Source organism: Cnephaeus nilssonii (genome assembly GCF_951640355.1).
Source record: "Cnephaeus nilssonii genome assembly, chromosome: 8".
Lineage (NCBI taxonomy): Eukaryota > Metazoa > Chordata > Mammalia > Chiroptera > Vespertilionidae > Cnephaeus > Cnephaeus nilssonii.
Window position 1 is genome coordinate 29,211,029 of NC_137079.1, and position 12,571 is coordinate 29,223,599.

Here is a 12,571-nt window from a genome sequence, read left to right on the forward strand (position 1 = left end):
TAATGTGTTTTTTCTTGTCCTTTCTGAGGTCATTCTGCTCGTGAGTTCTGGATGAAAATATAGCCTTTGCTTTGTAAGCTGTCACGCAGATACTACAAAATAGGTCTGGAGAGGTTTAGCCCAAATGTTATTTGAAACCACCTCATGTATTATTAAATACTGTATTAGTTTAAAGCAGCGGTTCTCCCCCCAGGCGATTCTGTCCCTCAGGGGACACTTGACAATGTCTGGAGACATTTCTGATTGTCACAACGTTGGGGGTAGGGAGGGTGGTGCTGGCATTTGGTGGGTGGAGGGTAGGGGTAATACGATCATGCACAGGTCAGCCCCACCACAGAGAACAATCCTGCCCAAACTTCAACAGTGACAATGTTGAGGTCTTTTGATTGAAGCATGATCTTTTTTTTTTTAAATTTTAATCTTCACCCAAGGATATTTTCCCCATTGATTTTTAGACAGAGTGGAAGGGAGGGGAGAGACAGAGAGAGAGAAACATCGATGTGAGAGAAACACATCGATTGATTGCCTCCCTCATGCAACGAGCCTGCAACTGAGGTACATGCCCTCAACTGGAATCGAACCCGGGACCCTTCAGTCTGCAGGTGGATGCTCTATCCAGTGAGCCAAACGGGCTAGGGCGCATGAACTTCATTTTATAAAGTAGACTAAAATGTCCACTTAAAGTAGAAAACAGTTCTCAGCAGAGATGGCTCAATTTTCTCTTTGTTCCTCTAATAAAACTATATGCAGCCAAATAACCCCGATTCATGACCAGTATAACCGAAGACTAGTTGCTTAGGCAATCTAGGAATTTAAGACACCTTCCTTTATGATTTATGTCTCTCAATTAACATCCTATATATGCTTCATATTTATCTAACCACACAGAGAAAGCACAGGGACCCACTGTTTTTGTTTGTTTGTTTTTAACATTTTCTATTCGGCACGGAGTTTAGCACACAGCACCAAAACAGTGACATGAACACACTTTCAACAACAGCATTTAACAATAGCATGCAGATGATGCTTTCTGTAATTCTAAAGAATGGTCTGAAATGGGTCAGTTAATGAAAGATGCCGGCGATGAAACCCGTTTTTGGCAACTCACTAATTTGGCTGCTGTGAGCTGGAGTGAGGAGATGAGGTAGGGATCGGCCTGCAGGGCCAAGGCCTACAGCCCCCACCCTCTGCAGGCATGAGGGATGCTTGCACCCACTTCCCTGGGCCCTCTCTTATCCCCTGGGCTCCCTTGTTCTTCAGCTTGACTTGCTATAAGAATGTTCTAGACTCATGGCTCTGATGAAATGCCTGTCCTTTGAAGGTGGCCCATCCAAGGCCATGCTTTGCACAGACACCCCAGAGGTGCAGAGTGGCAGGTGGGAATGAAGGATCATACTGCTCCTGGTTGCATAAGAGGAAGTACAATTTCCAACTGAGTCGTTTGGGGCTTTATTTATGCTCACAGCACTGAGGTTAGCGCCTTGAGAATTTCGATTATCATAGATGGGCCAAGAATGCAATTACGTTTAGTTCTGCCTACAGAGCTAAAGCTGGGCGTACTTACCGGAACCTTCATCTTAAAGTCATCTCTGTTGAATTTGAAAGCGAGGTCAGAGAGAGTCCTTTGGAAAAATCCTGTTGGTCGCAGAACAAGGACGAGCTGGAGGTTTGCCGGGAAGGATGCCTGCAGGGGAACAGAAGGGCCGTGGCATCACTGGTGGACAGCTGTAGCTGACGTAGGGTTCCCACACACCTGCAGCTAACTGCACAGGCTGGACGGGGAAAACCTGGTCCAGGTGTTTTCAACACATCAACGTCGTACTGAGATAACAAAGGTTATAGACACTGGACTCCGTCAGAGGCATCACCACCTCTTAAGAGAAAAGGGAAAAAGTCACACTGTTTTCTATTACTTATAAACGAGGAAGTCAAAAGCTTGTTACCCTTGTTACAGACTGAACTGTGTCCTCTGAAGTCCAGATGTTGAAGACCAAACCCCCAATGCCTCAGAATGTGATCATATTTGGACATGGGGTCTTTACAGAGGCAGTTAAGCTAAAATAAGATAATAGCATGGGCTTCCAACCCAATGACTCTTGAAAATGGGAAATTTGGACACAAAATCCACCGGGAGAATGCCACGTGAGGATGAAGGCAGAGATGGGTGATGGGTCTACGAGCCAGGGGTCACCAAAGAAGCTGGGGGAGAGCGTGGAATACATTCTCCCTTGTGGCCACAAAGGAAACCAGCCTTGCCTTGATCTTGAACTTCCGGCCTCCAGACTGTGAGGTAATAAAGTTCTGTTGTTAAAACCATCCAGTCTGGGAACTTTGTTTTGACAGCCCCAGGGAACTATACTTGTCAAATAGAAATAAAGCCATATAGACACATACACACACACACACACACACACACACACACACAACCTGAAGGAAAGATAAAAATAAGCGTGCGCACACACACTCTTAGATACAATTATGTGGATGTGTTCAGTAACCAGCTTTGCTTACAAGGTACCTGACCTTGGGGAAGTTACTTAACCTCCCCGTGCCTCAGTTTCCCCATCTTCAAAGCAGAGGTAACAGAGTGCCTCCCTCACTGCACTCTCGAGGGGTACGTGACCTCACGCACACGCAGAGTTCAGCACAGTGCTCACACGAAGAGCTCAAAAAATGTGGCGATGACAGATATGTAGTAAAAGGCTATTCTAGACGCCAGATTACTTCCAGATGCTGAAATCCAGGGAGACTCCACTACTAAAACAAGAAATTCTGAAGCAAGTGAGTTCGATGTCTGGATAACCAGGCTACAGGCACCTAAAATATAATACACGAACAGAATGACACAGCCCCGAGGCCTGAAACAGGTATCTTGGCTAAAAGGTCATTCCTGGCCCACCTCTAATATCCATGCTCATCTAAGAAGACCCTAAGTCAGGGACCTGTGGGCGGCCCATCGGCACACCAGAACCCACGACACCTATGGGTATTCCCGGGTTACGCCATCCAGGGTTAAAACTGCCACCCACTTCCTGGCGATGTCCACGCTGTGCCTGCGACCCGGCCGCTCCTTGAGCTTCCACCTGAAGGTCCTCAGTGCCCGCCGGGCACCTCCATTGCCATCTGGGAACGTGGAGGGCAGCGCTAAGACTCCAGTGATCACGGCCTCTGGGTTGGGTGTGAAGCACATACCCTTCCTGCCTGCAGCCCTGAGACACACCCTCCCCACAGGTTCCCCCACGTGTCTGCGTACCACTCTCATAGCCCCGGGGGACGTGTGTCCTTGGTCGCCAGCACCCTAGCAGGTGCTTGTTCTGTGTTTGCAGCTGTGTGGGCCAGGAGGGGAGCTGTCACGAGGTGCCATCTGCCCAGCCAATGGAGGTGCCTGGCACAGCCACCCACGTTCACAGTGGGACCCGCAGCTCAGGTGGGGCCTGTGAATAAGCACCCAGCGAGCAGTGATCTCTCCATTGTGCCGCCCCTGCTGACTCCCGCCAATGCTCGCTAAGTTCGACTCCTTCGAGCGGAAAAGACAACTCAGAGGACCACGTGGAGAGCCGGCAGCCCGAGGGCAGATTCTGGGCCACTTACCAACAGGAGGACCGTGTCACCATCGTTTGTGAAACTGGCCACCTGTCACCATCGTTTGTGAAACTGGCCACCACTCTTTCAGGAAGACGTCCTTACGGAAGTCTCTTTCTAGAGGTGACGGCGAGTCACACGCTTTTCTAAATTTCAATGTTGTTTTTGCCGCCCTAATTCACACCTCAGGGCAGATGTGCTCGGTAAGTACAAGTTTGAATGCATAGGATAACACTGTGCCCTTGACCTTCAGCGATTTCCCGTAGATGAACTCAGCTCAGGCGGCGAGGAAAGCCAGCGGCAGTGGGAGTCGCTCGCCCTGTCCTGGGAGGAGACACGGACCTTGCTGAGCCTGTGGCTGGAGGTGACTACGTGAAAACTAGTTCATTCTCCCCCTTTTCTCTGCTCCAGTGTTTCCATTTCTTTAAGTTGTTGAATCTTTATATTAAAGAGAGTAGTTGTAAGATCCTAGCCAAGTGAGGAGGCTTAATGACATACACAAACAATATTTTGAATATAAACAACAGTAAATTAAATTTCCTCTGGGTTGGAGCCAACCATATGTAGTAAAAGCTATCTGGGAGAAAATAAAACTTTATTTTAAAAATAAAGGTAACTGGATGGAGGATTTGGGATGAAGGCTATAACAAAACATCTTCTTGCAACTTACTCATGAATCAAGCAATCATAAAATGATTATAATAGGTTTCTGTGTCATAGGAAAGCAATATTTGTTTATTTTCAGGGGCTGACCTTGATTGACTTAGGAACACAGAATGTGATGACTCTACATGTGTAATTTGGGGATAGATGAAGAGGAGTCAACTGGCTTCCGAATGAATATTCTTAAGAGTCTTACTAAACGAAGAGGCAATGCAACTAGAGCCAATAGATGAAGTTCCGCGGAACCCTGGTGCTTTGGGGAACGCCGTTTGAAATCCTCCCCAAGTTCAAGTCACTGCCTTAACTTGGGCCCAAAGCCACGGTTACCCAGCCTGACGTTAGATGTTTAATTTCAAGTGAAGCAGCGGAAGCCTGACCAATGACATCTGTCTCATAGTAGCCAAACAACAAACACAAGTTTGTGTAATAAATATGAACTTGGAAGCTCGGACCGCAGTATTAGGAGATGAAAAACCCAGAGTCTCAATCAGAGAAGCTGCCTGTGAGCAGAGGCCTCCGGCCGCCGGGGCTGTTGCTGGGGAGGTCTAGATGCAAGCCTGCCGGATGGGGCATCTAAGACCAGCCCCCGGTGCGTACGCTTGAGACGGTCATAAACTTCATTAAGGAAAAGACATTTTAATGAAAAATGAGTAGGCAGGGGGTAATCTCTGAATGAAGGACAGTCATTCCAACGAATACTCTCAACGTTGGGACACCTGGGCTGCCTGCTCTTCTTCTGGGACCAGCAGCGCCTCTGCCCATGCCCTCCCCTCCCCCGGGCATCACCGCCTGTGCTTAGACCTCCGGGAACTGGCACGCAGTAGGCATTCAGTAACACTGTTTAATATAATATTATTTTGCCATATACGGTGTATTTACTGAATGACCTAAAACTCCTGGGTCCCTCAGACACTTTGTGCACACACAGATGGCATCGGCTTTACAGGCAAAACCCCGAGTTCTCCCCACGCAGACTAAAACGACCTTAACAGCAATTTCCTTCAGCGGCATGCTCTAGGACAGTGGTCGGCAAACTCATTAGTCAACAGAGCCAAATATCAACAGTACAACGATTGAAATTTCTTTTGAGAGCCAAATTTTTTAAACGTAAACTTCTTCTAATGCCACTTCTTCAAAATAGACTCGCCCAGGCCGTGGTATTTTGTGGAAGAGCCACAGTCAAGGGGCCAAAGAGCCTCATGTGGCTCAGGAGCCGCAGTTTGCCGACCACGGCTCTAGGACATAGATTTAGCTTGAATTAGGCTGGCTCTAAACTTAAATATGTACACTCTATTACATCCCTCCCCCATGCTAACACACACACACACACACACACACACACACACTCTTCGCACGCATACGTAGTAGGAGTGGGTTAAAACTTGAAGTGGAATCCCAGAAGATATACACTGGTATTTTATCAAAGAGGCATCTATCCCAGGACAGGCCAAACTTTGAACCAACTGTTAGACAAAGAGCGATGTTTGAATTCTCAGCTTCGAGTCTCGTTTCTGCCTGTGTCCACCGGTAGAGATCACGACCTGTGCCAGGTCAGAATACCCACTTGCCCTCAATGCCCATGAGAGCCGATGAAGGCTCTGTTTTGGATGGAGGCACAGCAAGTCTGATTTTAGGAACATTAGACTTTGGTTCCTCCGACGCCTTAGTCTTCTCTTCCAAGCCAAGCTGAAGGCATCCAAAAAAGGAAAACCAACACCCCAAATTAAGGAAAGCTCAGCTCAGGAGACAATACACATGGTGGCAAAAAATAGCCCTGAATGACATGGTGTTATATAAGGGCTGAGCCTCAACCGGGTGTCCGGACACACTTGGAGATGAGTAGAGCCGCTGTCACTGACTGGCTTTTGTGGTGCCTGCAGCTGGCCAGCTGCCCCGGTGGAATGGTGTACGCTGGAGCCGGCCATGTGCCGATTCCTCCCGAGGGCGCTGGCCTGGCGGGTGCTGGGTGGTTGTTTTCCCAGAGTCCCCTTGGATAATAGCACAGGCTGGCTGAAGGTGACAGCATGGGTGCTAGCTCTGGCCTGCCCAGCTCCCCTGCCTGGGGACAGCGGTGCAGTTCTGTCTCCCACCTCCTGGTCCCACCACAGAGCCATGGTGGAGATCAGACTGACACCTTGGCTCAGAGGTGGACGCATGTTCGAGGACGTTAGCAGGGCCTGGCTCGTAGTGTCCTGCCCACCCCTATGGCCTGTGCTGTCTCAGGCAACCCCTATATATTTTTCTGGCGGCTCTGGGCATAACTCTGACCACAATGTCTGTCAGCTGTCTGCACCCTGCTTGGGTGTATATTTCTTGCTCATCCCCCCTCATATCCTCAACACCTTTATTGTTCCAGGCACAGAGCAGGGTTTTCACAAATGTGTTCAATACAGTAATATAATTTTTGGCATTAATATCAGTAATTTTTTATAACAAGAAGCATCGGAGTGCAAAGAGAATCTCTGACAATTCTGCTAGAAAAATGCTGACTTCTGGGTTTTCCAAACCAGTATTGGGGAACTCTGTGACTTACAGGAAAAAAGATAGGAAAATAAAAGCCACACGTATATTTTTATTTTGCAACCCTAAAAACTCAAACACCAACTTCTTAGCTGTGATTTTCACAAAACAAAGTTTTATAGATGAGCCAGCTTGCTTCAGCAATTAATCTGATTAGAAACTTGATGATGAATAAAACTTGGTTTGAGCTTGGCTGGGACAGCTCGGGCAGCTGGCCCAGACCACACTGCTGAATTGTAGGGTGATCTGAAGGATTACCCCCCTCCCCCCAACTTATCTGTTTTGTTTTAAAAGCAACCCTGCATTTGGGAAGCTTCTTGCTTCTAACCAGGAACAACTGATTAACTTGAGAGATATTTATGGCGAACCGGCCTCACATGGGGCCTGGGCTGGGTGCCCAGCCACTCAAGGACGGACAGGGCTTGGCCTTGACCTTAAGGAAGCCGCGATATGCAAACCCAGAATGACTGTGAACTTCCATCAAGTAGAGAAAAGGCAGGAGACTCCCAGGGCAGTGCTGCCCTGCTGGGAGCTGGGCGAGGGGGTGTGGGAGGATGTAAAGCCACCTGGAGCTCGGGGGTGAGGGCGTTCCAGGGAGATGCCCGTGTGCAAAGGCGCAGAGAAGCACTTTCCAGCAAGGACGAGAGACCTGGACCCACAGGGCACGCCCGTGACCACGTCGGCATTTCAAGAGCACTTTGTGCCCGGCCAGTGTGGCTCAGTGGTTGAGCATCTACCTATGAACCAGGAGGTCACAGTTCGATTCCTGGTCAGGGCACATGCTTGGGTTTTGGGCTCAATCCCTAGTGTGGGGCGTGCAGGAGGCAGCTGATCAATGATTCTCTCTCATCATTGATGTTTCTATCTCTCCTCTCTTCCTCTCTGAATTCAATAAAAATATCGTTTTTTTTAAAAAAGATTACTCTGTAGGTTTCTGAGGATTTTAAAACAAAGGAAATCTGATTATATAACACAGTGATTTTTTTTTTCAACGGTGTGCTGTAAGAATTTTTAAAACATATAATATCTGACTATTTAGTCAGGGGAGCTGACCTCTTTTCCCTTAGATTATCAGATAAAAAATTGACAATAGCCAACACAATAATATGCACAGGTATGAATGAATCAAAATTATGACTATTTTTTTCTCAGATTGGCAAAAAAAATTTTTTTTTTGGCGTGCTGCAGGATTTTAGTAGTTTATGTGTTCCATGAGATGAAAAAGGTTGAAAATCGCTGATGTAACACATTGACTTCTTTTGAAACACTCTGAAGTGTCTTGGTCTGTTTCAGATAAATGAGGTCATAGGAAGTGTGTGCCAGGTGGGGCCCGGGCAGGAGACACCTGGGGCGGTGCAGGGAGACGCTTTATCCGAAAGACAAAGGTGGGAGCCAGTAGCAAAGGACAGGCTTGCACCAAAACGATGTAAACTGTAGGAGCCAGAGGCGATACCGAGCCTTTCATTATCGTTAAGATGAAATAATGAGGCAGAATGTAAGGAAGGAGTCGATTCTTCCACTCCACCCAGAACCCCAACACAGCAGCCTCTGAGGCCAAGAACCAAAGATGGCTGAACGCAAGGCCCAGAACAAGAGGGTAGGAGAATGTCACTCCATCGGGGGTTAGGCTTTTAAGAAGCGCTTGGGAGCAGCGGAGCCATCACTGCCGAGGGAGACCCGGCCAAGTCGCTCCAGCTCACCCTGCTTGCCAACAATTGCTTTTCGGTCCTTTGGCGGCTGGGAGGTGAGCGTGGGTGGAACCCAGCGTGGTGAGAAGTGCTCCACGGTGGAGATCGTGAGCAGGGGTGGAAGCTACTGGCAAAAATAACACTCAGGCCTCCCGGCTGACTTAACTCTTCCCTCCTAAATAATCACTGCAAGCGAAACACAGCCACAGCCACAGACCAGCTGCTCTGCCCTGGAGGGTGACATGCAGTCTGCAAAAACAGCTCCACGGACGTAAAGATAAATTCCTTGGCAGCGAGGGTTACCAAGTGCAGGACGGGTTCCCAAGAAAGACACAGGCATCTGAGTCAGTCAGAAAACTATGGAATAACAGTGCATTGGAAAGGAGAGGGTCACCTAGAAGAAGCCATTCAATACAGTTTAAAACTTCGGGCCTGAAGATTGATTCTCTGTAACACACTCAGTGCCCTGTTACTCAGGACTTGGTGCTCTATTAAAGAATGAATACACAGTCAAGTCCCAGGCAGCTCTCATACTCAATGGCCAGAAATAAGCCAGCTGGTGGAATTGTTTTCTAATGAAAACAGGCCCCCTAAGAGTTAACCCATTTGAGAACACACACAGGCACACACACACACACACACACACACACACACACACACACGCCTTAGCAACTGGAGGAAGCCAAGGAGGTGGGGCTCCAGGCCTCAGGCCACCCGGGTGGTGCCCTGGGCTGGCTGTACGCCTCGGTGCTGCACCACAGAGTGACAGCCAGAACCCACACTGCCACCCAGGCAGACGGGCCGCTAGAAGAGAAACGCTGCTGTCCCCAAGCCCCGGAGAAGAGAAGGTGGGACGTCACAGAGCCGGGGCGCGGACACTTACTGCTATTCGCAGGACTGACGCCTTCACGGAGGTCCATTTGTCCTGCCTTCGGTCTATGACCAGGATGAATCCGATGCCAGCATCTTGCAAGCTGAAATGAGGGGGGAGAAATATCTGCAATTAATGTGTGCAGCAGGAAGACGGGCTTTCGCGTAATCTCTAAGAAAACCTTATGATAAGATGCTTCCTCCTATGATCCTTATGCCACGTCCGCGCTGCAAGGCAAAACGCGTGCCAAGGAGGCGTCTGAGCGGACTGCAGCATTTCCATGAACCTCGTCAGGGCAATTTCCAGGACTTGCTCTTATCTAAAGATACACCAATATTTTCTGTGTTTTGCTTATTTCCCAACCTAACAACAACCATCTCACAAGGCAAAGATCCAGGCAGAACCCATCCTTCCTGGAGCTTATTCAGTTTCTGTTCCACAGTAAGCGCCGGGTCATTTTCTTTGCTGGGTTGACCAGCTGGCTAAATCCTCCAGGACACGTTTTAAGATCCACATGTTACACGAGTCCTAGCATCTGAGGTCCTCGTGCCCGCCCACGTTAGGAAACTGCTTCTGTTGGCATTGCTGCAACCCTGGAAGAGAAGCCCCCAGGCACTGGAAGGCTCACGAGCATCCGGTGGAAACAGGAGAGGAGACAGGGCTCCTTGCAGCAGCAACATCTGTGGCAGAGATGACCCTGAGCTGCGGTGGAGTGATACCCTCCGTCCTGACTTAGCTCAGCACAGGAGCCTGAGTCAGAGCGTGGAAACCAGGAGGTCCTCCTCCGCCGATGCATCCCACACCCGAGCCAATTGTGCAATGCCAGCAGCTGCCACTGCCAGCCAATCCACGCGGGAGCGAGAGGAGGGCAGGCCAAGGCACCGAGTGGGATCGCTAACTTCCAAGTCTCTGGACCTAAGGGAGCCACTTGTGGGTTGAAATGCAAGTCAGAATGACATGCAACGAATAGAAATTCTGCAGTCCGCGAAAGCCTGCTGTAAACGCCATGGAAACAAGCCAGAGCTGTCTTATCCCAAGTCCTCCCCGACCCTCAGACGGAATGACGGCGACAGTGACCCAGAATGCACACCTGGGTGGGCGTGGGCCGTGGGTTCTGTGCTCTTATCCACCCTGGAGGACGAAGGGCTCCGGGTATAGGAATCTGGGTCAACACCAGCAGAGGCCTCAGTGAGTGTGCAAGGCCTCACCCACTTTCATTCCGAAGAGCCTGCCCGCCGTTACTATTGGAGCTCACGCGTGCACACGGAGAGGGCAGTGATTATGTTTCACAGCTGTACAGGGCGCTCCACACACAACTCCTGAGCTGGCTTAGTTCTTACGGAAGCAAGGTTTTCCGTTTTTGTTTTGTTTTGTTTGTGTGTCACTCAAGTCTCAGTGCCAGGAATCTAGATTCACAGTGGTCTTGCTCCCACTGCACCCCAACAGCAAGGGCTCAACACAGATGGCCGGCCGACTTGCCTGGTTCAGGCTGGGCTGCTAAGGTAGGAAGCTGAGATGGAACAGAAACCCTAGTCCCTGTGCCCGGACCCTCCTTCTGGGAGGAGGGATCTTCTTGTCCTTCCGGGTTGCTACCGGCCAGCCCCCGCACTAAAAGCTTGTCAGGATATTCTTTCTCTAATCCTCATAACAGCCCTACGAGGCAGCGGAGAGAGGAGACACAGACACAGAGGGGTTAAGCTGCCCAAAATCACACAGCCAGTGAGCACAGACGGAGTGAACCCCATGGCCTGGCTGCGAGTCAGGGCTCTCAGCTGTCTGCATGCTGCCTCCCAGGCCAAGCACGCTCCTCCCGCCCCTCCCACCCCTGGGCTTCCCCCTAATGCCAGGCCAGGCGGGGCCTCCTCTCCAGGGGTCCCTGCACCACTCCCAGGTGTCAGGGGACATGCTGAGGGGGCCTGACCTCTGAAGCAGACAGCGAAGATGCCCACACACCAGAACCCAGCTCGGGGCCAAGAAAACTCTCTTCCGTGCCCCCCTCATCTCGCCTCTTACCATATTTTGGGAGCAGTGACTCAGAGGTGCCTAGACTTAACATAAGGCATCTTATGTAAGATGTAGAGACCCTCCAAGCCTCCTGTGCGCCTACATGGCTGCAGCCACAGAGCAAGGCCATGTGAGATGCCCACCCCCAGGAGCCGAGGCTCAGCAGCCCACAGGGTCCCATCCTTCCACCCACCAGCTGGCTGAGGAGGGTCTGGACCTGCCCACAGGCGTGAAGGACCGGGAGCTCAGGGAGCCCTGCTACGCCCCCTCTCCGCTCCCAAATATGTGATCTCATATGCCCAGGAGATGGGGCGCCTCATGCTTGCAGAAGCTGCCTCCGAGGGGGACCCCGGTGTGCGGGGCCGTGGGCTGACTGCTGAAGGTGGCGCCAGGGGAGCAAACAGGGGGCAAGAGTTCAGAGTCTGGCAGCCACACCAAGTGTCTCAGTCCCCGGGGCACACGTGGCCCGCAGCACACAGATGACGGCCTCCAGCCTCGAAGTACTTGGATCAGAGGGCCGCCCTGGCCAGCTGCCCAGCAGCTGAGTGAGGCCGATGAGCTCACTTTTGACCTAAATAACCAAAAGAGCTTGAGTAAACTGTTTCTGGGGTTCACCCACTCACCGGTGTCTTCTCTAACGCCCCAGGGCTCACGGGCCTGGGTGCCCATGCGCCTGCTAACTCTGCCCGGGTGGCCCTCGGAGGCCTGGGCACACAGGCCCGTCAGCTGTGGGTCTGACCTCCCTTCGCCGGGCGGGAGCAGGGAGCTGCATGAGAACAGTCCAGATGCAGGGCTGGGCCGCTCCCTGCCGGGGAGTGAGGTCTGCCGTCAGCCGGCATCACATTTGTCTAGTTCTTGGCTGAGCTGCATCTCGGACCCCAGGCCGGCTGGGAGCGTGTGGGACTTGCTCCCTCCCCCTCCTCTGGTTTAAACCCAGTTCATCACAGAGCAGGGATGGGCGGGGACACAAAGAGACACCAGGGTGACCGAGGAGGAAAGGCATTCGCAGAGAGAATGGCCGTGGTGGGGAGAGCCGAGGGGCGGAGGGGGCGTGATGACACGGGCCTGCTTCTCCAGCTACAACGTGCTCCCACGCCTCCCGGAGAGTCTGTTAAAACGCCGATTCAGACTCAGGAGGCCAAAGTGGGGCCCCCTTCGTGCATATCTAACATGCCCCCCGTGTTGCTGATGCTGCCAGTCCCAGGACAAGCCCTGAGGACTTCCTGTGTGGGGAGAGGCGGTG

General features: G+C 51.0%; 1 protein-coding gene across 9 annotated transcripts in view; it reads right to left on the reverse strand.

Moving 5' to 3' along the window:
• Positions 1-12,571, reverse strand: part of MCF2L (MCF.2 cell line derived transforming sequence like) — a 179,740-nt gene that overhangs the window by 29,482 nt on the left and 137,687 nt on the right. For all 9 annotated transcript variants that reach the window (XM_079779561.1, XM_079779562.1, XM_079779563.1 and 6 more), the window contains 2 exons: positions 9,337-9,427; positions 1,565-1,684 (listed from right to left, as the gene is read on the reverse strand). In XM_079779561.1, the coding sequence (XP_079635687.1) occupies positions 1,565-1,684; positions 9,337-9,427 (211 nt within the window). The remainder of the gene's footprint in view (positions 1-1,564; positions 1,685-9,336; positions 9,428-12,571) is intronic.